Here is a 27,621-nt window from a genome sequence, read left to right as displayed (position 1 = left end):
ATGTGTTATGTTAGGCGATCTGTAGAGGGACAGGATTGAATTAACAGTGCGTTTCTCCCACCACAATCAGAATCGTATATTTTGATTGGGGGCTTTGACTGGAGCAGTCGGTTGTAACATATTAATTGGGGCTCGCTCGAGATTTGAATCATATGTTAATTGGGATCTCGCATCTGGGATCAGAATCAGACTAATCTGGAGGGCTCGCATTTGGAATCATATTAATTATTCGTTTCTGAGATAACATATTTAAATTGGGGTCTTGCGTTTGGCATCATATTAATTGCTCTCGAGTCTGGGTTCATATCAATTGGAAACTCAATTGTTGGGATCTAAATCGAACACCAATTAAAAAGAAATTAAAAGAGCCAGGTCTCTTGTATAATAAGGTATAGTCTACACCATTGTACAATATCGGCGACCACGCTGTGGAAGTGGTTCAAGAGTTCACCTACCTCGGCTCAACTATCACCAGTAACCTGGCTCTCGATGCAGAAATCAACAAGCGCATGGGAAAGGCGTCTGCTGCTATGTCCAGACTGGTCAAGAGGGTGTGGGAAAATGGCGCACTGACACGGAACACAAAAGTCCGAGTGTATCAAGCCTGTGTCCTCAGTACCTTACTCTATGGCAACGAGGCCTGGACAACGTGTGTCAGCCAAAAGCGACGTCTCAATTCATTCCATCTTCGCTGCCTCTGAAGAATCCTTGGCGTCAGGTGGCAGGACCGTATCTCCAATGCAGAAGTCCTTAAGGCTGTCAACATCCCCAGCATATACACCCTACTGAGCCGGCGGCACTTGAGATGGCTTGGCCGTGTGAGTCGCACGGAAGATGGCAGGATCCCCAAGGACACATTGTACAGCAAGCTCGTCACTGGTATCAGACCCACCGGCCGTCCATGTCTCCGCTTTAAAGACGTCTGCAAACGTGACATGAAGTCTTGTGACATTGACCACAAGTCATGGGAGTCAGTTTGCCAGTGATCACAAGAGTTGGCGGACAACCATAAATGCGGGGCTAAAGAGTGGCGAGTCAAAGAGACTTAGCAGTTGGCAGGAAAAAAGACAGGAGTGCAAGGAGAGAGCCAACTGTATAACAGCCTTGACAACCAATTTTATCTGCAGCGCCTGTGGAAGAGTCTGTCACTCTAGAATTGGCCTTTATAGCCACTCCAGGCGCCGCTCCACAAACCACTGACCACCTCTAGGCGCTTACCCATTGTCTCTCGAGACAAGGAAGCCAAAGAAGAAGATACCATTGTTATGGCATTAGTGGTTGCAGCAGACTTTTTGGGAAAGCAGAATGTTTCCCTGAGTGACTTGATTACTTTAACTAAGAACAAATTAAAAGAATTGGCAGCGAAATTGGGGTTGGAATTGAAATCAGGTGTCAAACAAGCAGAGATAATTGACATAATAGCCAAACATCTGGAATTAACGGAAGAAGATGATGATGACGACGACGATACAGATGAAGGGCAATACGAGAGACATGAAGGTAGTAGATCCGAGAGTAATACAGTGGAATTGGCTAGGATTCAGATAGAAATGAAAAAATTGGAGCTTCGACAGGAAAAAAATTAAGAAAACTTGAATTGGAAAATGAGGAAAGGGAGAAAGAGAACACATTTCAGAGAGAAAGTGAAAGAGAAGGGAGGGAATTTAAGTTAAAAGAGACAGAACTAAGACAAAAGGGTAATCTTGAATCCAGGGAAAATTCAGGTCAGGAAGAATCCGAGTTTAGATCAGGACCCAGCAAGAAGTTGTTTAACTTTATACAGGTTCTTCCTAAGTTCAAGGAAAGGAACGTGGAGGCATTTTTCATATCTTTTGAAAAAAATAGCCAAACAGATGAAATGGCCAAAACAAAGCTGGACATTGCTCATGCAGGGCTGGTTGGTAGGCTGAGCTCATGAAGTTTATGCCATACTTTCTGAAGTGGTTTCTGAAGATTATGAGATGGCAAAAAAGGCTATTCTTGCTGCGTATGAGTTAGCCCCTGAAGCTTACCGTCAGAAGTTTAGGAACCTACGGAGATTGACTGGGCAGACATATTTAGAATTTGAGAGGGTGAAGCAAATTAATTTTGACCATTGGATACGGGCGTTAAAGATAGAAACCACATATGAGAACCTTCGAGAATTGATTCTCTTAGAAGAGTTAAAAACTCCATTCCTTCAGTAGTGGGAACTCATATAGATAACCTGAAAGTTTTGAAAACTAGGCAAACAGCAGAGATTGCTGATGATTTTGAGCTTGTGAATAAGCCAACCTCTTTTATCCATCACCTCCATAAACCCGAGAAGGATAGAAAGTGGGAGAATGAAAGGAAGGCAAGTAGCCAGGGACAGGAAGGAACAGCTGGGAATGCCCCAGGATCACTTCCTCAGATCAGAAAGGAAGGTGCTGAGGGTAGAAGTGAGGTTCACAAGCCAAAGTGTTGTCATTGCAACAAAACGGGTCATCTTCGTTCAAAGTGCTGGAAATTGCAAGGTAAGCCCAGAGGACTTGTTGGGGTACACAAAGTTAGTGCAGAGGAAAAGACTCTGACTGAGAGTATAGCAGACCAGGCTATAGCTTTAACGACAGCTGTGAATGTGAAACCAGATACTAAAACTGAAAGGAGTGTAGAGGTTAAGAATAAAATACCTGAGAGTTATAATGAATTTTTGACAAAGGGGAGAGTAACTCCATATCCTGTAAGTGAGGCAGGAAAACCTATTATACTCAGGGACACAGGAGTAACCCAAATACTCTTGCTGGGGAAAGATATAAGTTTTCCACCAGAGAGTGACTTGAAGGCTAAAGTCATGTTGTGTCATTCTTGTGCCTTTCCCAGGTTAAACTCTATTCTAGAAAGACTTCCAGCCCCTGCTCCAGTTAGAATCCACCTCCCCTTTCAGAGATGTAGGCTGGCTTTAAGTAGTGCAGGTTAGCTTGAACCTCTCACGATTTTATGTCCCTGCTCAGGCATGCAGTTATTTAACAGTGTGCTGAGTTGGAGTTGGAGTTGTGTACCTATCACAACCTCTGCATCACCAACTCGTTCATTCATACTAAACCATGTCACCAGGTTTGAAAGTGCACTAGGCCCCAACGAGACGGCAAGCTTGAACTGCAATCAAAGATTTTGCATTAAACTCAAAGAACAGTAAATTAACTCCAGCTATTGCTTCAAACCTTTCCCCTTGATTCTTTTTCCTTTACTGTCTCTATCTGCATGTGCATGCTAGCACGGTCATGTCATGTTTTTTATTAGCTTTAACCGAATTAGAGTTTTAAAGTTAATAAACTTACACCTTTCTTGTTTAAATTTAAGAAAACCTGTCTGGTTGATTTGTTTGCCATTACAATTGGAGAGCAATGATCAAGGATTCATTGAAGGGAGGCTAAAGACACAATATTTTAAAAATTAAACTCTCTTATGGTGAAACCAGGAAAAGGCTGAGAGGGAACCCCTAGACCCCTTCCTCACCTGGTCGTAACAAATGTCAATGCAAATTACTTTTGTTGACAGAATCGAGCGAGCTACGCCACGTCATGGGGTGGAAGATGGACATTGTCGGATGACCTCTGTGGATTCACACTGTGTCAGGAGTGTAAATTCATCCAATAAACCATAAAACGCAAGGAGAGGATTGTTATTGTGGTTATTGAGGTGAGGCAGTAGAAAAATCAGCAGTAGGAACATGGACCATTTCTCACGCTGCTGTTTTCACAACCCATGGTTAATGTTTGTGCAACTTCTCCACCTGCTTGTAATATACGTCTGAAGACAGGGCAGCCAACAAAAGGGCAGTGATCTCCAAAGCAGAAGAATTTTATAGGATGAAGAAGATAGTACTTCAGAAGAGTCATATAAAACAGAAAAGCAGAGTAGGACAGGAAGGGGCAGAAACATTAATAGGTAGCCAAGACAAGTTTATTCATCTTGACAGGCTGTTAAACTAGGTACTAGATTCGAAAATACAGAACATACAGCATCTCGCATGGACAAAATGTCATTTGCTCATCAAAGCTAGGGACAAAATTAGATCAAGACAATTACAAATAAAGAGCACCCTTCAGCTCCTCCAATAAAGTGATTCTCTTAAATTCCCTTATGTCTATATCTCAGTCTATCACTGTCAATTCTGATTCAGCTCTGACAAGATAATAATCAATAAAAAGCTTTTCTGCAAAAAGTTGAGTGGTTGTTACTACATGTATTATTCAGTTACAAAATGTTCAGTCACTATCTGTATGATGGTACTCCAGACTAACCAATTTAAATCCAAGCCAAATCTCTTACCTGTTGTCAAAGGTGCACTTATAACATAATGTAATATGATAGACAAATTTCAAATGACATTGGCCATTCATGCCATCTGCCCTTAAACTGGATAGCAAATGATGCATATTGCAGTTACTGATCTTTGACATATTTGTAAAACTTGTCATTTAATCCAATTTGCAGCAAAAAAAATCAGTTAATGACTGCTTCAAACATGATCATTAACAGACAATAAATTTTTACTATGTCTTCCCCAATTGTTTTTAAAACTGCAAATGCAGCATGGATTTTGTTCAGGAATTGTAGACAGTTCATCATAGATTAAGGTTTATTAAAGTTATCCACTACATGTATTTACTAACTATTGTATATGGGTCAGCAGCATCATCTTTTCACCAATATCACTCAGCCCCAATACACAGTACTCTTGTATTCATGAAGAACTTACAGCGCTGACCTCTGGAGATTCCTTGGATTTTCTTGCCTGTTTCCCCAATAACACAAGTTCTGGAACAATGTGATTCCAAATGGATAGCAGCGGAATTACATTTATATGGAAATAAAAGTCCAGTAACTTTGAACATGTCACTGAGCTTGTGTCCCAAGAGAAAGTAATGCATGCCAGACCATAAAAATCGATAAATTCCCTAAGTGACTTTTTCCATTTTAAAGTGAGTTTACATAACACAAGCCTTTAAACTTGTGTTTTAAAATAACCTAGCTACCAAGTTATTTTAAAATGCAAGGTTAAAGGCTTGGAGCAAGGTTTTGCGTGGGGGCCACATTACAATTTTTGTCTTACATGGGGGCCAGTGAAATAATTTCGGAAAGATAAAAGCATTAAAAAATTATCTTACTATTAATCAAAACAACAAATGTGCATTTTTGTGAAGCTTTAAATGTTTAAATGTTGTAGCTGTACTGGAACAGCTTGGCTAGGGGTGCGGCAAGTTCTGGAGCACAGGTCTTCAGTACTATTGCCGGAATATTGTTAGGGCCCATAGCTTTTGCAGTATCCAGTGCCTTCAGTCATTTCTTGATATTACGTGGAGTGAATCCAATTGGCTGAAGCCTGGCATCTGTGATACAGGGGACTTCAGGAGGAGGCTGAGATGGATCAATAACTCGGCACTTCTGGATGTAGATTGTTGCAAATGCTTCAGCCTTACCTTTTGCACTGATGTGCTGGGCTCCCCCATCATTGAGGATGGGGATATTGTGGAGCCACCTCCTCCAGTTAGTTGTTTAATCGTCCACCACCATTCACGGCTGGATGTGGCAGGACTGCAGAGCTTAGATCTGATCCGTTGGCTATGGGATCACTTAGCTCTGTCTATCGCATGCTGCGTACGCAGTTTGGCACGCAGATAGTCCTGTGTCGTAGCTTCACCAGATTGACCTTATTTTGAGGTATGCCTGGTGTTGCTCCTGGCATGCCCTCCTGCACGCTTCATTGAACCACAGTTGGTCTCCTGGCTTGATGGCAATGGTAGAGTGGGGGATATGCCAGGTCATGAGGTTACAGATTGTAATTAACTAATTAACTTCTGGTGGAATATGACTCCACACTTGTAACATTAAATTTTCAGGACCAGAGAGGTTGTTTTAACAATAATTATGGCAGAACACACCATTTAAAATTCACTTACGCCTGAATGCACCAGCTCTAACTTCTCTTGGTGTCTATAGTGGGCAAGCACACCAACTTTATGCCATTGCATTGATTTTAATGCCGAGTCTACAGTGTGTGGGCATGGATTATCTCTGATAGCAACGGCTCCATTTTCACATTTAGCTGCGCATGTGTAGAGGCTGGAAGTTGATGCTTGATTTACTCCATTATAACAGTGAGCGCTGACAGTCTCACCATTATTCCTATCACAAGGTTCGGGCTACTGCAGTGTAGGAAGAGGGCCAATACTGATCCATCACTGCTGGGTGGGTATAATTATAGCTTGTCTGGTTTCTGTGGACATTTCCTATTATAAATGTAGACAGAGGAATTAATGAGAAAATTAATAGAAGTAACAAAAGTAAGTAAGGTTTTATGGTGTAGGTAACTTTGGTGTGGTTAGAATTAGCTTTACTTTATTCTTTAACTTAAAGTCTGTTTTGTACCAATATGTTAGTATTAACTAATGTATTCAATCACAATTAATCCTAAAACCTCAGTTGCGTTATGAGCTCTATATGTATTAAATTGTGTATGCCTTATGTAGCTTGAATGTAGCTTTAATAATGTAGAAATATAATGTATAATGATAATGTATTGCCTGTGTCAGCACAACAAAAATTGTGAACCCTGAAAACCTTCAGCAAGCCTAGCTAACAGTCAGTTTTTGTACAAATTTCATATTGTTTGTGTCAGCCCAAAGGGATGCTAACTGAAGTGAATAGAGCCTTTCACAGCTGCTGGCAGGTATCATCACCTCAAGTCCCAATTAAAATAGACTAGCAACTGTTGGCACAAGGTCTGAGGCAGTCATCAGGCGAAACAGGTGGTGGCCTGGTGGTCAGAAGGGTCAAAAGTCAGGGTCTGGAATGTCTCAATGTGCAGAGAACAAGACAATTCCCAGAAGTGAAATCACAGAAGTAGAACTCCAGCACGTGGCGTGAACACAAAAGAACCATCAAACCAGATAGGTCAAGAGGGTCTTCACGTCATCTGCGACCAAAACTTGAACAGAAAGCTCAACCGTGAGAGCTGTAAAGTCACTACCTGAATTTTGTTAAGTATAACTCATTATTTCTTAACAAAGCTTCCCTGAAATACTGCACCAAGTATCCTGTTGTCATATTGGTCATAATCTTGCTGGGACAACTCAAGAGTCTCAAAAAAAAAAGAAAATTCACTTGTAACAGAAAGGAGATGCTTACTGGCACAAATATATCCAATAGATAACGGAGGCTGACATGAGAGAAATGGAAATATTTTTAGAAAAACCTGAAATTGTTTCTAAAGTTTTTGCGGTGGTTCATTATTATGATAAATGGGCAGATAATTCTGAGAAAAGTCATTTTAAAGTGAATCTAATGTTTTGTGGGAACTTATACATAAAGTTAAATTTAAAATGCTTTGTTTTTATATCTAGCGTCTATGGATTTATTTTAAAAACAAAAATTTCAACAAAACAGACCAGCCACTGCACATTAATGTAGAAACAAATTAGTTTATTCTTTGAATTATACTCCTTCATTAAAAAAGTCATTGTCAAACTTGAAAGATAAAAACATAACTGCACACTGCAGCAATATGTATACTTTGTACTGGAAATAACATCCATTCATTTTTCACCACTCCCATTGCAAAGTGCCAAACAGCTGAAGGTAGAATGCATGCTATGCAGCTAAAATTTTGGGTCAGTAAGTAGGTCAATAAGGTCAACTCCTGGTGGGAACTCGGTTTTATGATTTTTCAAAAATAGTCATTTGGAGTTTGCAAAGTTTTCAGACCAACACTGCAAACAGATGGCCCAAGAATCATGGCATTAATACAAAAATTACTTGGTAACTTTCACACATACGGCCGACTACGAAATTTGGAAGAATGTTCCTCTGAACAGTGAGAGCATAACGCACTCTGATTAAATACAGTCCTAATATCAAGGTGGAGTTTGTGTTTTCTGCTGCAACAGACATTTTAATTCCCAATACCATCTATAACTGAACAGTGCTGTTGATGCATCTGTCTTCAGTCCATTGGATTAAGACTGTCTGATCATCTGGCTTTATGACCATTACGAGCCATCACAAAGAGAGATGAGAGTTTTTTTTTTAATTGTGTAGACCATATTGTTTCCTTCTGCAATTAAAATATTCAATTCCTAAGTTCCAAATCTACACATCTTTCTACAATGTCAGATTGGTAAGCTGCTTTTTAAGGTTTCCGTCAATGCCAAACAAACCAACCAGGAGGAGGTATTTGTGAAATGTGACAGTAGATAGTTGCTCCTTCCTGTGTGGACGCATGTACCTCCATTAACAACTAATAATGTCAAGAGCTTGCTGTTGCATTCCTTGATACAAAGTTACATTGTACAAGTCAATGGTGAAGCACATTAGTAAATCAACCCATGGAATCACCAAGCTGCCTTCTGCGTTGCTTAGGCACAAGTTCTAGTATCAAGAGTCAAGTGTAGAATTTTCACCCACAATTATGATTGTACAAGTGAGGTACATCAAAACAGCTCACTCTTGGAATAGCTTGGAATTGTCTACAATCAAATGCATTTTAGATTTTGTTAAGACTTGAGCACTTGTATTGAGTATAATGCAACTTTAGGTGAGATCATTAAAATATTTCTTACAATGGATTAATTTTATGAAAAGGCTTGACTTGCAGGCATTTGCCACATAGCAATGAAAGATGCTCCCATTAATGTTGATATGTGGAAAAACCATCTCATTCATTTCCTGCCAAAGAATATATTGCATTGTGTGCAACATAATAAATAGACTACTAGTTTATATTTGAATTTTGACTACATGCCTCAAAGTGCTGAGTAGTTCACAGCCTATCAGATGTAGATGTAAACTTAGAGGTTTAAAATGAGGCTAATAACCATTAAACTAAATTGCATTATGAAGAACAATAAACTTCAGACAACATAATGGATCAACACTACTGCCATGTTTACAGTTTCTTGTAAGTTTATCAAAGCTTTTGAGACAATCACTGAAGAGCAAGTTTCTTTTTGTGCAAAGCTTAAATTTTCAAAGATTAAATTCAATCTATTTAACAGCTATACAGGTTTCAATTTGGCCACCACTTTAACCAACAATACTCTTATACTTTGAGCTAACAACTAAAAATTCTCACTTATTACTGGATCCTTGTCTCATAGTAAACAAGTAATACAAATGATTTACATCTTGGCACAATTGTTTTAAAATATTTTCAGTTCGTAGTACAACTTTCAATATTTTACTCACTGACAGAATCCTTCCCAAAGGATGATTATCTGTATGCATCTGTGTTACAATCAGATTAAACAATATTTTCTAATGAGATACTTTCTACCTAGCACCATTTTTACTGGAAAATCTAGTTGCAATAAAGTGAACCCTCAACTGGGAAGGTGGAGATAAGTTGCAATATCTTAAAAGGCAACATAATGGACAATTTAAGTTTGACAAAAGATTCAATTTGACTACTATAGTATAGACTTGCATTGGACGGGTATATCTTTTTAAACAGGTTGAGTTGTGTTTTAAATAGGTGGTCAAAAATAAAACGAAAATAAGCTTGATCCTCATAGTGTGTTTCAATTGAGTTTCTTTTAAAATAATTTTAAGTCTAATTTGTAAGCCCTCTAACATAAAACACCTCTGGTAGAGGAATGGTTACTTACAAATGTATGCTTAAGGCTGTCTAATGAAAAGTACACTGTCTCTTTGACATATTCATATTCTTAAATCTTATGCTGTGGAAACATTTTCTTCACAATTCAGGAACAGAAACAGAACAGAATTAACAAGACATAACTGCTTTTCTCATCTTTTGTAGATCAGAGAAGTTCACAAATATTAAACACACATTCTCTTCCCATCTCCCTCCTCTATCTCAACAATCAATCCTTTGTCAGTTTTTAAGTATAACTTAGTCCTAATGAAGTTCACTGTGTTTACAAAGTTCTATGGGGAGTAAGCTTGTTTTGCACTCCTGCGTATCTTCAGTTTTGCAAAATAAAACTCTTCAGAAAATGCAGTTTCCAGGGTTCCAGAATTTCTAGGACTGAAAGAAGGAGAAATAAATTCAGTAATTGCAGTTTACATTCGAAGGATAACCCAAATGCACTCTTGTGCATCTCATAGTGGTGAGCTAACAGCAGCTCAGGGACAAAGTCTCAATCGCAGAAGATATGCTATCAGGAGAGATATTTCTCTTTAAATTCAAGTTACAAAGTTCAATTATTTTTCAAATTTCATTATCCCTTTCCCTGCATTGAAAAGTTTTAAAATGAGTGAACCTAAAGAATACACTTCATTACAAAAATCCTTAACTTCTTCTAATTCCCCCTTTATTTTAAAAAAAGGGAAAACTACAGAGCATCGAATGGGAAAAAACAATGACTAGGAAATAATTATATAATACAGATTTAAACAAAATATAGTGAGGGCTTCAACTCATGTGCCTATCAGTTGAGGGTAACTAAAATGAGTATTAAAAGCACTGGACTGCAGGTCACAATGAGATCAATTTTGGGGGAAAAAAAGGAATTATACAAGCAATAGATGGCATATTTATGTTAGTTAAGCACTCAAAGCTCATACAACTCAAACCTATCTCTGCTTATAGTTATTTGCTTGCTTGGCGGGTATTATTTTATGGGCCAGAAAAGTTTGGAGACAATGATTGTTAGCAATCTTGCCTTATTAATTGGATAAATCCTAAATCGGAACAGTCAAGGTGCGTTAGTATTAGCAACTTGCAACAAGTAACAGGATCATGAATTTAAACTTTACATATGGCCAATGAGGCTATATGGAACAAACCTATGTGGCCCACAAAGATAAACAGCTTGAACACCTGTGATAAGAGCCAAGCTAGAAATTTAACAGAAAAAGGAAATAAAATGATTTTTGGTGGGGGGGGGGGGGAAACTGAAAAACAAAGCTTTCACCCAGGTGCCCATTCTTCACAAGATAATTAAGGATTAGGAAAGCCATTTGGTCCACCCTAATGCAACCATTCAGAAAGAGCCTTAAGTAATCTCACTGCTGCATTCAATTGCTTTGATTCTATGGTTTGCTACTGCTCTATCCATGTGTCGACTGCACTTGTACGAATACTAATTTCCTAATTTCCTGACATCAGTCCCAAATTTACATTTTACTAGTTTGAATCCATGTCCCCATGTGCTACTTGTGGCTATCATGTACCTCTATAAGAGCACTTCTCAAATGCCTCCCTTCCAAGCTGAAAAGTCCAAGTTTCTCAAGTCTTTCCTCATAAGTTAGACCTTTGAGACGAGAACCATAGGGTGGTACTGCCAAATCTAGAGCCCCCTGGTTATCTAGTGGCTTACAGGGTAAGTTAAGGCAAAAGAAAGCTTATGAGGATCATAAAAATCTCAATACTTTAGAAAGCCTAGAGGATTATAAAAAGTGCAGGGGTGAAGTAAAAAAGAATATTAGAAAAGCAAAGAGAGGACATGAAAAATTATTAGCAGATAAAAATCAAGGAAAACCCAAAGATATTTTATCAGTACATAAAGAGCAAGAGGATAACTAAGGAAAGGGTAGGGCCTAACAGAGATGTACAAGGAAACTTATGCGTAGGTGCAGAAGATGAGGGCAGGGTTCTTAATGAGTTTTTTGTCTCTGTCTTCACAAAGGAGAGTGTTAATGTAGACATTGTAGTTAAAGAGGAGGAGTGCAAAATATTAGATACGATAAGCATAATGAGAGAGGATGTACTAGGGGGTCTGACATCCTTGAAAGTGGATAAATCGCCAGGGCCGAATGGATTGCATCCCAGGTTGTTAAAGGAAGCCAGAGAGGAAATAGCAGATGCGCTGAGGATCTTTTTCAAATCCTCACTGGATACAGGAGAGGTACCAGACGACTGGAGGTCTGCGAACGTTGTACCATTGTTTAAAAAGGGTGCGAGGGATAGGCCAAATAATTATAGGCCGGTCAATCTGACCTTGGTGGTGTGCAAATTGTTAGGATCTATTCCGAGGGACAAGACAAACTGCCAATTAGAAAGGCACGGATTAATCAGGGATAGTAAGCATGGAATAACAACAAGAAATGCTGGAAATACTCAGCAGGTCTGGCAGCATCTGTGGAGAGAGAAGCAGAGTTAACGTTTCAGGTCAGTGACGCTTCTTCACCCTCCTTCTAAGCATGGATTTGTTAAGGGAAGGTCATGTCTTACTAACTTAATTGAGTTTTTTGAGGAAGTAAGAAGAAGGATTAATGAGGGAAGTGCAGTGGATGTGCTCTACATGGATTTTAGTAAGGCATTTGACAAGGTCCCACATGGCAGACTGGTCAATAAAATGAAAGCCCATGGGATAGAGGGGAATGTGGCAGGTTAGATCCAAAATTGGCTCAGGGCCAGGAAACAAAGGGTAGTAGTTGACAGATGTTTTTGTGAATGGAATGATGTTTCCAGTGGTGTTCCACACGGCTTAGCGTTGGGTCCCTTGCTGTTTGTGGTACATATTAATGATTTGGACTTAAATGTGGGAGGCATGATTGGGAAATTTGCTGATGACACAAAAATAGGTCGTGTAGTTGATAGTGAAGAGGATAGCCGTAGACTCCAGAAAGATATCAAAGGTTTGGTTGAGTGGGCAGAAAAGTGGCAAATGGAATTCAATCCAGATAAGTGTGAGGTAATGCATTTTGGAAGGGCAAATAAAGTGAGGGAATACACAAAAAACGGCAGGATATTGAGAGGGGTAGAAGAAGTGAGACACCTTGGAGTGCATGTCCACAGGTCCCTGAAGGTGGCAGGGCAAGTAGATAGAGTGGTGAAGAAGGCATATGGAATGCTTTCCTTTATTGGCCAAGGTATAGAATTCAAAGCAGGAATGTAATGCTGGAACTGTATAAAACGCTGGTTAGGCAACAGTTGGAGTATTGCGTACAGTTCTGGTCACCACATTACAGAAAGGACATCGTTGTTCTGGAGAGAGTACAGAGATTTAGATGAATGTTGCCAGGGCTCGAAAGTTGCAGCTATGAGGAAAGATTGGATAGGCAAGGGTTGTTTTCCTTAGAACAGAGGAGTCTGAGAGGTGACTTAATAGAAGTTACTTCATGGATTTGTAAGCCTAGGTAGACAGGAAGGACCTGCTTCCCCTCGCAGAGAGGTCAATTACCAGGGGGCACAGATTTGAGGTGATTGGTGGAAGCATTAGAGAGGACATGAGGAAAAACTTTTTCACCCAGAGGGTGGTGGGTGTCTGTAATTCACTGCCAGGAACGGTGGTGGAGGCAGAAACCCTCAATTCTTTTAAAAGGTACATGGACATGCACCTGAAGTGTTGTAGCTGGCAAAGCTATGGACCAGGTGCTGGAAAGTGGGATTAGATTGGGCAGCTAGTTTTTTCGGCCAGCGCGACACAACGAGCTGAATGGTCTCCTTCTGTGTCGTAATTTTTCTATGGTTCTATAATTCAAGAACTGGATTGCAAAATGTTAAATAGATTTTTCAGTTCATACATACACAAATGAAAATGTGAACACTGTCCAAATCCAGTCAATTTGATTTGGGAATCTACAGTGAATGATAAAGCAGGTTGTCAAAAAATACAAAGAGCACCGATGATTCATTTAGTCCAGTTGGGATATACTCCAAAACTCTCCATGAAGCGAGTGAGAAAATTGGCAAAAAAAAACACTTAGGTTAGCGTTTTATAAGCTCCATAAATATTAGAGCGTTACCTGAAGACAGGAAAATAATGAGCATGATTTTGTGCTGATAATGACGGCAAAACTGTCAGCGCTCATCATTACTCCTCTGAAAATGACAGCAACTTTGACGTCTACACATGCACAGAAATCCAAAAGTTGCTGTCACTGATTCCAAGCTTCTCCAGAGGGTGTGCCCTAGAGGACCCCTCAGAACACAATCAATTAGAAAATCAATGAACTGATGAGAACTTTCACTCTTCCGTTTAGTCTGTAAAAACCCTTGAAAGAATTACAACTTGCTGAATAAGGTGTAACTGGGTTTTTAAATAGCGTACTAAGTTCATAATTACTGTTAAACAGTCTCACTGGCCCTGAAAGAATAATTTTAGATTTGTTGAAGGTCAAATTTCTCCATGATGGCAAGAAATTCCACGTTTAAGAATTTTGTTTATGATATTTTAGCTTGCACTTTAAACCCATGTGAATGCCCCAATTGTTTATTTTGTCATCTGTAAAAATTAAAATTAAAGTGAAGCGTTTTTACTTCCTGGTTTACTGAGAGAATACTGCCATGTGACTGGCTGCTTAGCCTGCTTGATATCACTGTTGCTGGATGCCTGAAGATGTCCTTGACTTGACACCAGATTCAAACTGACATCACAAAAGGGGAAATCCATGCCACAGATTTGCTACATCTTTGTGGGCATCTTTCTTTGAGGTCAGCGGTGAATATTGTTGCTTTGTTGCTGACCATAAAATCCAGTCCATCAAATATTATGCTGAAAAACATTTGGATCAACATCCATGGCATGGGGGCTGTGCACAAAAGTGTACATGTAAGAAAAAATTAGTACAGATTTAGAAGCAAAAGGTGGCACCTCAGAAATCTACTGCAATACGCCAAGAAGTGACTAAATTGGTTTGCTAGTGGTTTTCAGAAGTTGTTTGGACAAAGTTCCATGTGGGTATTTTTTTTTTTAAAGTCAACTGTAATTAATGACAACTTAGCTAGCAGATTGAAAAAGGCTAGTCAACAAGAATCAAGTAGTGCTTATAAGTGAGGGAAAAACTAGTAAAGATCTATAGGGGTCAAGCAACAAGAATGAGAAACCACGGCCCATAGAAGGGTCTGGACAAACTAAGTACATGAGCTAAGAAACTGGTGGACTTTTACATGGACTGGCAACAATTAAGCTTCCCTGGTGGCTCATCAACTACAGTAAGTAGTTGAATCACATCAAATCAGCAAACTCCCAAATTCAATCTCCACTGTATGATGAGGTTGCAGATTTCAGTCAGAGCAGCAGCAAAGGATAGCACAATTGTTTCTTATCCTTTATTGAACATAAAGTGAAAATAAGCTTAAATTTGCCTTTTGCTAATCCTAACTGGCACAGTTTAATGTGCAATAGTGCCTTGATTTACCTTTTTTATCCACCTCTACGAGTTCCCTTCTCAGGTGCTTAATTGAACGGCTGAGAAGCCCAAACTTCTCCAACTTTTCCTCATAACTTAGTTCACAGAAGAGCCACAGGACAGATCACTAGTGTCAGAGGACTACCGCCACGGCTGGAATGGGTTTCCTGTGTGTGTCACTGACCAGAACTGGATACAGTAATCAAGATGTGGTCTGACCAGAACACAGCTTTCTCTAATTTGTACAATGCAATTTATATAGTTTAGCTTTATATTTTCTTTGTTGATTGTTGCTCCTCGGTATGTCCTCAGACATGTTGTGCTCCACCATAATTGACCTGCGGGTACCTATGAGAGGGAAGTGAAAAATCAGCCAGGGCCAAGGTTCCTGTAGCTGATTACAATCCAGTGACCCCTGGTACAAGCATATGTGTGGACAATAACTTAGATCAGTGTCAGGCTCGGCAGGGATGCTTTCCACATCAGTTAAATAATCTGCTGATTCTCATGAAAAATAACCACTTGAGGAAAGTAATGAAAGGCTGCCAGAATCCAAAACCCCAGAGAGATGGGGAAAAAGTGTTTGATTTACAAAACTGTCATTCTATGTTGTATTTTACCAGTGACAGTTAACCAAATAAAAGAACTATGCTTTGAGTCCCAAGCTTGGAATCACATGGACAAAAACTATTTGTTTTGTGGCACCACTTTCTTATATTGCATATCACTACATAGTAATACAACGTTGGTATCTGCAGGTGGTACAATGTGAGCAGCATTGGTAAATATTGGTACAATATTGTTATATGCTTAACAACACTATATGTTGTGCTCCAAAAAGGAAATTTACAATCAGGGATAACGGGGAAAGTGTGCATTGTAAGTGAAAACTAATGGGGTTTCTATTGTTTCACAAGTGAATTATGAAGGCATTTTACACAGGAAACAATTGAAACAGATCACCCAGTGCAATATTCTATTTATTGACAGGAACTTTTAATAGTTGCAGAACACATCATGCAGTTTAAAAGATGTTTTAAATTGTACAATAATCTTGATTAGTGTGAGACATCCATATACTAGATATCATATCAGCCATTGTCATAAGATTAATCATCTATTCCAGTAACATAGGACATAACTTTTGACCATCCAACAATATTACCTCCCCAAATATGCCGAGTCTGCTATCTGTCTGTGGTAGCTTCCCTCCAACAGGAATTCGCTCCCAAAGCTGGAGCAACTGTTCCCCAACCTGTGGCTCCAGCTCCTGTATGGGACACAAAGCAAAAGTAAGTCTATTCCCTTGATATTTTCAAACCTTATCCAGTTACCTTAAGCAGCAGATAAACTAATTTTTTAAAAGTACAATATGAAAGGCATAAAGAACACTTAAGGAGCATGATCAACACCACCACTGCCACTCCCCACAAATACCGACCGTCCCGCGTAACACAGCGTACTAGTGTGGTGGGACATACATACGTCATTCTCTTGCTTAGAAACTTGCTAAGCAGACAACTCAATTCAGACCCTGTTGTCCCAGTTAACGGTTTGTCCTAGAATTATTCACATGACATTTCTCCATCAAGTTTGAAAAGTATCCCAAAATTAGATAATTGGATAACTGATTACATTCAATTCCAGCATGGCAAATATCAAAAATTGATGCATATTACAATGAAAAGAATTCTACATTTAAGATATGTTGTCAATTTAAGTAGGTAATTTGGATAATCAGCTTCCCATTGTATGATTAGAGTAAAAACATCTTCTATACCTTAGGGTTAAGACTATTGACAAGTTTAGTTCATATGCACTTTTGCCAACAGTAATCAAAAGAACTTGTTTGAACAGACTCACTTGTGATCCAACTGCATTCACCTTACAAATGCTTTCATGATTTCTAAACAATTGTCCCATAATTTTGAGAGAGAAATTTTCTGCAGAAAACTCGTTTCACTAACTTTTATTAGGATTTAGTGGATTTTAGATTAGAAGTAATTCTCCTCACAATATTATAATCCAGTAGAGGTTCTAGCACAACACATAGTAAAATGTAAGAACCTAGCTATCCACGTATCATCATATTGGAATATATTACAGAAGGGATACTTCAATGATTAGAATCCCTGCATGCATTATACAAACCCAGTTCAAACATGACTTATAAATGTGTTACAACCGAGGTAGGAGGAGTGCACTGTTCATTCTAGTCCCACTTCTCCACAGGTCACAACATATATTTAAATTTTCCCTCTTACCGATACAGTCAATCATGTACTTTATTTTTCCCCAGAATAAACACACCAACCAGGTTTCTTTAATAAATAAAATTATCTGTTTATTATAAACAGAGTCTTCACCAATAATAAAGTAAAAGATACACACAAATTGCAATATTAAAGCCCCTTATCTATCCAAGCCCTCATACACACACACTGGTTAAGCGGGAAAAAAAGGGATTTTTGTTTACATCTGTTACAAAGAAATTGAAGGAATAAACAAAAAACACTTAGGCGGAACAGAAGGTATGGAAAGATGTCCGTTGTTTTGGTTAGGTGTCCCAAATGCGTATAGGTGGCCGTCACTAGGATCTTCCTAGAACAGTTCTTTCTAGGCGATGATGATGATCAGTCTGGGTAGGCTTTCCATGAGATGCAGCTTTTAAGGCTCCATATAGGTCTTACAGCAAGACTGCAGCAACAAGGTTTCAGTTCCACACATCCAACATGAAAAGGCTTCTGCAAACATGCAGGATTTCTTCAAATACAGGAGGAAATAGGAATGTGAAACACAAGAAATACAGCATTGGTTTTCAAGAGAGAGATGAGCAGGGTCTTATCTGTCTCAGGCCAAACGCCAACTGGCTTTTTTAACAGTTCACATTGAAACCAAAACTTTCCAGAAGTCGTCTCATGGCATCTATAAATCTTGGCTTGTCACTTCTTTGTAAACATCTCTCCAAGTCAAAAACAACCCCTGCTGGGTTTTTATTTGAGAACAGGTGCCTTCCTGTAACTGTTTACAGTTCAAACTCAGTCCAAACCTTCCAGTATCTTTTTTAAACAGCCTACCCAGCCTCTATGGAATCCCTCTCAGTTTTAAAATACAAATTGTCCAAAATTTAACAAAAAAATGGAAACACTCATAACAAATGTCAGTTCAACAAAGATCGAAGTTACACATTAAATTGTATCCATCTTCTTCTTCTTTGGCTTCCTTGTCTCGAGAGACAATGGGTAAGCGCCTGGAGGTGGTCAGTGGTTTGTGGAGCAGAGCCTGGAGTGGCTATAAAGGCCAATTCTAGAGTGATAGACTCTTCCACAGGTGCTGCAGAAAAATTTGTTTGTCGGGGCTGTTAAACAGTTGGCTCTCCCCTTGTGCTTCTGTCTTTTTTCCTGCCAACTGCTAAGTCTCTTCGACTCGCCACACTTTAGCCCCGTCTTTATGGCTGCCCGCCAGCTCTGGCGATCGCTGGCAACTGACTCCCACGACTTGTGATCAATGTTACAGGACTTCATGTCGCGTTTGCAGATGTCTTTACAGTGGAGACATGGACGGCCGGTGGGTCGGATACCAGTGGCGAGCTCGCTGTACAATGTGTCTTTGGGGATCCTGCCATCTTCCATGCGGCTCACATGGCCAAGCCATCTCAAGCGCCGCTGACTCAGTAGTGTGTATAAGCTGGGGATGTTGGCCGCCTCGAGGACTTCTGTGTTGGAGATACGGTCCTGCCACCTGATGCCAAGGATTCTCCGAAGGCAGCGAAGATGGAATGAATTGAGACGTCGCTCTGGGCTGACATACGTTGGCCAGGCCTCGCTGCCATAGAGCAAGGTACTGAGGACACAGGCTTGATACACTCGGACTTTTGTGTTCCGTGTCAGTGCGCCATTTTCCCACACTCTCTTGGCCAGTCTGAACATAGCAGTGGAAGCCTTTCCCATGCGCTTGTTGATTTCTGCATCTAGAGACAGGTTACTGGTGATAGTTGAGCCTAGGTAGGTGAACTCTTGAACCACTTCCAGAGTGTGGTCGCCAATATTGATGGATGGAGCATTTCTGACGCCCTGTCCCATGATGTTCGTTTTCTTGAGGCTGATGGTTTGGCCAAATTCGTTGCAGGCAGCCGCAAACCTGTCGATGAGACTCTGCAGACACTTTTCAGTGTAAGATGTTAAAGCAGCATCGTCAGCAAAGAGGAGTTCCCTGATGAGGACTTTCCGTACTTTGGTCTTCGTTCTAAGACGGGCAAGGTTGAACAACCTGCCCCCTGATCTTGTGTGGAGAAAAATTCCTTCTTCTGAAGACTTGAACGCATGTGAGAGCAGCAGGGAGAAAAAAAATCCCCAAAAAGTGTGGGTGCAAGAACAAAGCCCTGTTTCACGCCACTCAGAATAGGAAAGGGGTCTGATGAGGTGCCGCTATGCTGAATTGTGCCTTTCATATGGTCATGGAATGAGGTGATGATACTTAGCAGCTTTGGTGGACATCTGATCTTTTCTAGTAGTCTGAAGAGACCACGTCTGCTGACGAGATCAAAGGCTTTGGTGAGATCAATGAAAGCAATTTAGAGGGGCATCTGTTGTTCGCAGCATTTCTCCTGTATCTGACGAAGGGAGAACAGCATGTCAACGGTCGATCTCTCTGCACGAAAGCCACACTGTGCCTGAGGGTAGACACGCTCGGCCAGCTTCTGGAGCCTGTTTAAAGCGACTCGAGCAAAGACTTTCCCCACTATGCTGAGCAGGGAGATTCCACGGTAGTTGTTGCAGTCACCACGGTCACCTTTGTTTTTCTAGAGGGTGATGATATTGGCATCGCGCATGTCCTGAGGTACTGCTCCCTCGTCCCAGCACAGGCAAAGCAGTTCATGTAGTGCTGATAGTATAGCAGGCTTGGCACTCATTATTTCAGGGGTAATGTCATCCTTCCCAGGGGCTTTTCCGCTGGCTAGAGAATCAATGGCATCACTGAGTTCCGATTTTGTTGGCTGTACGTCCAACTCACCCATGACTGGTAGAGGCTGGGCTGCATTGAGGGCAGTCTCAGTGACAACATTCTCCCTGGAGTACAGTTCTAGGTAGTGCTCAAGTCAGCGGTCCATTTGCTTGCGTTGGTCAGTGATTGTGTCCCCTGATTTAGATTTGAGGGGGGCGACCTTCTTGATGGTTGGCCCAAAAGCTCTCTGCATGACATCATACATTCCTCTGATGTTTCCGGTGTCTGAGGCCAGCTGAACATGACTGCATAGGTGTTGCCAGTAGTCATTTGCGCAGTGCCTGGCTGTTCTTTGTGCAGTGCATCTGGCTGCTTTCCGTGCTACAGATGTTAACTCGCTGGGGGCTTTCTTGTAGTTCAACAGTACAATGCGCTTAGCGGCTATGACAGGTTCCAGCTCTTCAAAATGAGATTGAAACCAGTCTGCATTCCTCTTCGCACGTTTGCCATAGGTTTTTTTTTTTAATTTTTTTTTCGATTTAGAGATACAGCACTGAAACAGGCCCTTCGGCCCACCGAGTCTGTGCCGACCATTTATACTAATCCTACACTAATCCCATATTCCTACCACATCCTCACCAGTCCCTATATTCCCCTACCACCTACCTATACTAGGGGCAATTTATAATGGCCAATTTACCTATCAACCTGCAAGTCTTTTGGCTGTGGGAGGAAACCGGAGCACCCGGAGGAAACCCACGCAGACACAGGGAGAACTTGCAAACTCCACACAGGCAGTACCCAGAATTGAACCCAGGTCGCTAGAGCTATGAGGCTGCGGTGCTAACCACTGCACCACAGGTGGTCAAAGCTGACTCATAAATGGCGTCTCTGATGTGGGCCCACTTGGTCTCAGCATCCCCTGTGGGAGTGTTTTGAAGGGCTTTTACAAGTGAATTTAGAAATTTTTTTTAACAGCTGTGGATGAGAAATGCTGCTCGTGTTGATGCGCGGGCGGTCCTTCTGCTTGGAATGATGCAACTTCTTTGGTTTGAATCTAACCTTGCTGCACACCAGTGAGTGGTCGGTGTCGCAGTCCGCACTGTGGAAGCTGCGTGTGATTTGAACAATGTTTAAGGAGGCTCGCCTTGTGACGATGAGGTCCAGCTGGTGCCAACGACGTGATCTTGGGTGCCTCCATGAAACCTGGTGACAGGGTTTAGTGTGAAAGAACGAGTTGGTGATGCAAAGGTTATGATAGGTACACAACTCAAGCAGTCTCTGTCCATTCTCATTCATCCTTCCAACGCCATAGCGCCCAAGGCAGGAGGGCCATGAGTCATGTTCAGCCCCAACCCTGGCATTGTATCCATCAACCTTACAATAAAACCAAGATCATATTACAAGATGTAAAGCTAAATGCCATGAACAGCTTCATACACCTAAGCAGCATACTCAATCATGATGTGTAGTTGACCAAAATACTGACAGCCATATCAAAAAATGATGCAGCATCATATTTACAACGAATGCAACCTGAAATTGAAATGCACAGTATAGGTCTGCTCATTTATACAGCTGCAAAATGGCAATGCTCCACCATGAGCACATGAAAATTCCAAAGGCAAATATAATCATGAAATTTAAGGAACAAATGAGATAAAAGGAAATACCACAGTGCACCAACATAACTGACACCAAGGTCATGCTTATGCAGATGCAACTCCAGTGAATAGGACATTTTGCTTACAAATCCATGAAGTAACTTCTCAAAGTCACCATATTCTGCAGCCAGCTGAAGACAGAAAACAATGCAGTACAAAATCATAGGAAATGTTTCAAGGATAACCTGAAGCAAATACTTAAGCAATGTGACACTCATTCATTTAGAACCTAGGAAAATGTGGCCAAAGATTGTGCAAACTGGAAACCTGCCCTGCAGCATAGCACATGACACTGAGATGCAAACAGTATTCACAGCAAAAACTGCATCAACACAGAGTAGCTGACCAGACCAGTAACAGTTAACAAATAGGTGTAAATTACAAGCAGCCATTATTGCGTATCACACCATTCCCATAAATAATGTCTTTTATCTATGCTTGTGGTGCTGTGGATATCACCCTGCATCATTTTACACCATTTATGTGCTCTAAAAATAGAGTGCACAAACTACTAAGTAACAACCACCAGCTCTGTTCTTAAAGCACTCATGTAGACTTCAAATTCAAACAACTGATCAAATCGCCCTCCAATCTAACTGAGATACCCTGGCAAGATTCATATATACATTTTTTTTTAAAAAAAGAGTATTTCTTAGAAAACAAAAACATTCATCCAAATGCACAAAATTAAACTGATACACAAGTACTACTGTTCTTCTGTAAGAAAAATACTTTCCAAGAAAGCACATACTGTACATAAAGTTAAATCATACCTGCCCATCTCTGCTTATCTGGACTTTCTTATTATCATTCCATGGATTCAGCAGATGGTGAGCATATTGGAAAGGAAGGCTTTCCTTTCTTATCCATTCCACTCGGAAGATTCCTCCTAGCCCAGCAGAACCCCACTCCTGGCTTCTCTCTCGCCCTATCTCAGAGATCATTCTGGCAAAACCCTAAAAAAAAAGAGCCATTGTTAGTTATACACAAATCATTTTTAAATTTATAATTTACTCCCCTCTTTAGGTGATCTGTCCCATTTATTAGCTGGCAATTGAGTGATGCCTTAGAATGTTTCTGTTGACTAATTTTCTCTTGCTCCTTGTGAAGTAAGCACATGGGGGCTACATTCAGCAAATACCTAATGCCATGTTTACCATTGACAGATGAAAAAGAACCAATACTGAAACCATCAACTTTATTGGCCTCACTATCTCCTATGATCTCAGAACAAACTCTCAGATCTCGGGCATTGCTAAAGCTGTCTCCAAGGGAATTAATTGCCTGCCAAGTAACTTTTTTCACCCTGAATAGCTCAATGTTCTATAATTCCCAAATATAGGACTTGAATACTGCTTCCTAGATATGGAAGCAGTATTTCTTTCTTTAAGCACCACTAACAGATTTCTGACCAAGAAAAGGGTTATTTGATAAGACTATCTAGCCTCCAGCTCTTTCCCACTCTGCAATGTGACTTTATTCATGCTATTGTAATTACTATTCTGCAACCTTTCCTCTCTCGTTTTTCCAAAGTTCCAAGTACTGTCCTATATCCTCTTCCTCCTTGCATTTACAATCAATAGGTTTTAAAATGTAGCTTCCCATCAACCAACGACAGTTCTTTGCCTCATCTTCTTTCCAACTCTTATTAACCTTAGACTATGAACCATTGTCCTTTATCTTGGTTTCTCTAACTAAATCACAAACAAACCATGGGCAAATAAACATCTCACTCCTGGATCTCTGTAGATTGTTATATCAAATAAAGTGTTTGATGCAGCAGAGTTAATTAAGTCTGTATCTTGAACAACTAAATCAAAACAATGTTTAAACATATTGGGCACAACTTTGAGCTGATAGTTCCAGCAGAAATGGCTGGACCCATAGCATGTTGAGCCACAGCATTAGTATCCCACTTCTGGATTTCTTGACCAGAGAAAAATGACACGCCAAATCTGTCAAAGGTAGGATCTCTATTAAAGGGGATCCAGCAGCGGTCAGAAATGCTTAACTGGACATGGATTCCTGACACTGCAGCAACCACAGGAATGGAGAGGTGGGAAGGCAGTCGCAGGGGTCTCACTCTTACCTGTAGATCTGATGTGGGATCTGAGGGACTGCAGTGAGGTGATCTTTTCCAAGGATGGGAGGAAGAAGCCAGCCTCTCAAACCAAGCAGGTTTGTAAGTGGCCAAGGAAGTTTGTAGGTGGAATGTGGTCTCTTTAACCTGGAGAGAGTGTACCAAGAGGATCATGGGCCTGAGGAGGCCAGGAAAGGTGAGTGCAATAGCACTTTCAGGTACCAAGTCCTCACACGCTGCCTTTCCCAGCATTCTCCGACACAGAACTCCTAAAAAAAAACACATCTTGCAGCTCCACTCATTCCTCATTCCTCTCTTTCCAGGCAAATCCTCATATCCCCATCTAGACAGCCATCACACACACCTACTTCATTGCCCTTTTGCATCTGTGCCTCAGTCACCCATCACAAATGTTTTCCTTCCCTCCCCATAAACCATTTCTAATACTCATAACTCTCTGCTTTCTCTCCCTGATGAAGAGGGCGCACAACCTCAGGGAGAGGCAGAGAACTTGGGGGGCCTCCAGTGATAGACACCTTGATGACCACTGGGAATGCATGCCCACCTGGTCCACTGAGGAGGTGGTTTTGTTCCAGGAGGCTGAAGACGTCAGCAATGACTGCTGTGAAAGCCAGAGCCTCCTGAGGCACTAGTTCTCACGCACGTCTTCACATTGAGGGTACCCATCATCGTGCTGTGTGACACTACCACCATGCTAAATGTGAGAGACTCAGAACAGATCTAGCAACACAAAACTGGGCATCCATGAGATGCTGTGGGCTATCAGTAGCAGCAGAAATGTATTCAACCACAATCTGTAATATCATGGCCCGGTATATCCCCCGCTCTACTATTACCATCAAGCCAAGGGGCCAACCCTGGTTCAATGAAGAGTGCAGGAGGGTATGCCAGGAGGAGCACCAGGCATACCTAAAAATGAGGCATCAGCCTGGTGAAGCTACAGAACAGGACTACTTGCATGACAAACAGCGGATGCAGCATATGATAGACAGGGCTAAGCAATCCCACACCAACAAATGAGATCTAAGCTCTGCAGTCCTTCCACATTCAGTCGTGAATGGTGTGGGATAATTAAGCAACTAACAGGAGGAGCCCTAGGCTCCACAAACATCCCCATCCTCAATGCTGAAGGAGCCCAGCACATCAGTGCAAAAGACAAGGCTGAAGCATTTGCATCCATCTTCAGCCAGAAATGTTGAGTGGATGATCCATCCCAACCTCCTTCTAAGGTCCCCAGCATCACAGATGCCAGACTTCAGCCAATCCGCTTCACTCCACGTGCCATCAGGAAACAGCTGAAGGCATTGGATACGGCGAAGGCAATGGGCCCTGACAACTTTCTGGCAATAGTACAGAAGACTTGTGCTCCAGAACGAGCCATACCCCTAGCCAAGCTGTTCCAGTACAGCTACAACACTGGCATCTACCCAGCAATGTGGAAAATTGCCCAGGTATGTCCTGTACACAAAAAGCAGGACAAGTTCAACTCAGTCAATTACCGCCCTATCAGTCTACTCTCGGTCATCAGCAGCGATGGAAGGGGTTGTCGACAGTGCTATCAAGTGGTACTTGCTCAGCAATAACCTGCTCACTGACTCTGTTTGGGTTCCATCAGGGACTCTCAGCTCCTGACCTCATTAGAGCCTTGGTCCAAACATGGACAAAAGAGCTGAACTCCAGAGGTGAGGTGAGAGTGACTGACCTTGACATGCAGACAGCATTTGACTGAGTATGGCATCAAGGAGCCCTAGCAAAACTGGAGTCAATGGGAATCAGGGGGAAACCTCTTCGCTGGCTGGAGTCATACCTAGCAAAAAGGAAGATAGTTTTGGTTGTTGGAGGTCAATCATCTCAGGCCCATGACATCACTTCAGGCAGTCCCATGACATCACTTCAGGAGTTCCTCAGAGTAGTCTCCTAGGTCTAACAATCTTCAGCTGCTTCATCAAAGACCTTCCCTCCATCATAAGGTCAGAAGTGGGGATATTCACTATGACTGCACAATGTTCAGCACCATTCGCGACTCCTCTGATAATGAAGCAGCCCGTGTCCAGATCCAGCTAGACCTGGACAACATCCATTGGGCTAATAAGTGGCAAGTAACATTCACGCCTCAAGTGCCAGGCAATGACTATCTCAAACAAGAGAGAATCTAACCATCTCACCTTGATGTTCAACTGCATTAGCATGGCTGAATCCCCCACTAACTTCCTGGGAATCACCATTGACCAGAAACTGAACTGGACCAGCCACATAATACTGTGGCTACAAGAGCACGTCACAGGCTGGGAATTCTGTGGCGAGTAACTCACCTCCTGACTTCCCAGTGCCTACCCACCATCAATAAGGCACAAATTAGGAGTCTGATGAAATATTCTCCACTTGCCTGGATGGTGAAACTCCAACAACACTCAAGAAGCTCGACACCATCCAGGACAAAGCAGCCCACTTAATTGGCACCCCATCCACCACCTTTAACATTCACTCTCTTCACCACTGACACACAGTGGCAGCAGTGTGTACCATCTACAAGATGCACTGTAGCAATTTACCAAGACTCCTTCGACAGCAGCTTCTAAACCTGTGACCTCTACCACCTAGAAGGACAAGGGCAGCAGATGCATGGGAACACCACCTCCTGCAATTTCCCCTTCAAGCCACACACCATCCCGACTTGGAACCTTATCGCTGTTCCTTCACTGTCATTGGGTCAAAATCCTGGAACTCCCTTCCTAACGGCACTGTGGGTGTTCCTGCACCCCAAGAACTGCAGCAGTTCAAGAAAGCAGCTCACATCCACTTCTCAAGGTCAATTAAGGATGGGTAATAAATGCTGGCCAAGCCAGAACGAATATAAAAACAATGTCGAGATAGCTGATCCTCTGCCTGGAGACTGTTGGGGATTGCTCTCTCCTCCTTTGAGCTGTATCTCTGTGTCTATCCTCTCTGCCCTGCGGAGTGGCACATGGCCGCGGAGAAGGCAGCTGGTGCTGCTGCTCGTGTTGCTCCTGCTCTTCCTGGTGCTGCTGGTACTGCTCCCCCTGTTCTTCATCAGAGGTGCAAGTTATCACAAAATCATTACAGTGCAGAAGGAGGCCATATGGCCCATCGTGTCCACACTGGCTCTCTCTGAAAGAGCAATTCCCTCAGTTCCATTCCCCTGCCTTCTCCCCGTAGCCCTGCACATTCTTTCTTTTCATATAACTGTCCAATTCCCTTTTGAATGCTTCAATTGAACCTGCCTCCACTACGTTTTCAGATGGTGCATTCCAGACCTTAACCACTCGCTGCATGAAAAAGTTTTTCCTCGTGTCACTTTTGCTTCTCTTACCAAATACTTTAAATCTGTGCCCTCTCATTCTCGATCTTTTCATGAGTGGTAACAGTTTCTCTCTATCTACTCTGTCCAGAGCCCTCATGATTTTGAATACCTCGATCAAATCACCTCTCAACTATCACTTCTCCAAGGAAAACAGCCCTAACTTCTCCAATCTATCTTCATAACTGAAATTCCTCTTCCCTGGAACCATTCTCGTAAATCCTTTCTGCACTCTCTCCAATGCCCTTATGTCTTTCCTAAAGTACGGCGCCCAGGACTGAATGCAATACTTCAGCTGAGGCCGAACTAGTGTCTTATACAGGTTCAACATAACTAACTTGCTCTTGTACTCTATACCCCTATTAATAAAGCCCAGGATACTGTATGCTTTATTAACTACTCTCTCAACCTGCCCTGCCATCTTCAATGACTTATGCACATATACACCAAGGTCCCTCTGCTTCTGCATCCCCTTCAGAATTGTACCCTTTATTTTATATTGTCTATGTTCTCCCTACTAAAATCAATCACTT

General features: G+C 41.5%; 1 protein-coding gene across 6 annotated transcripts in view; it reads right to left on the bottom strand.

The window, feature by feature from the left end:
* Positions 1–7,425: 7,425 nt before the first annotated feature.
* The window catches only part of ythdc2 (YTH domain containing 2), a 175,707-nt gene continuing 155,511 nt past the window's right edge, over positions 7,426–27,621 (bottom strand). For 5 of the 6 annotated variants that reach the window (XR_010974877.1, XR_010974878.1, XR_010974879.1 and 2 more), the window contains 4 exons: positions 22,442–22,624; positions 16,226–16,330; positions 15,070–15,408; positions 7,426–10,009 (listed from right to left, as the gene is read on the bottom strand). Coding sequence is in view for 1 of the 6 variants with exons in the window: in XM_068029854.1 (XP_067885955.1) it covers positions 10,004–10,009; positions 16,226–16,330; positions 22,442–22,624 (294 nt within the window). In the remaining 5 variants the exon portion in view is untranslated. The remainder of the gene's footprint in view (positions 10,010–15,069; positions 15,409–16,225; positions 16,331–22,441; positions 22,625–27,621) is intronic. The other variant, XM_068029854.1, reaches the window with a different exon arrangement.

Source organism: Heterodontus francisci, chromosome 4 (assembly GCF_036365525.1).
Source record: "Heterodontus francisci isolate sHetFra1 chromosome 4, sHetFra1.hap1, whole genome shotgun sequence".
NCBI lineage: Eukaryota > Metazoa > Chordata > Chondrichthyes > Heterodontiformes > Heterodontidae > Heterodontus > Heterodontus francisci.
The sequence above is the reverse complement of the archived record's forward strand: the minus strand, read 5'-3'. Positions and strand labels throughout refer to the sequence as shown.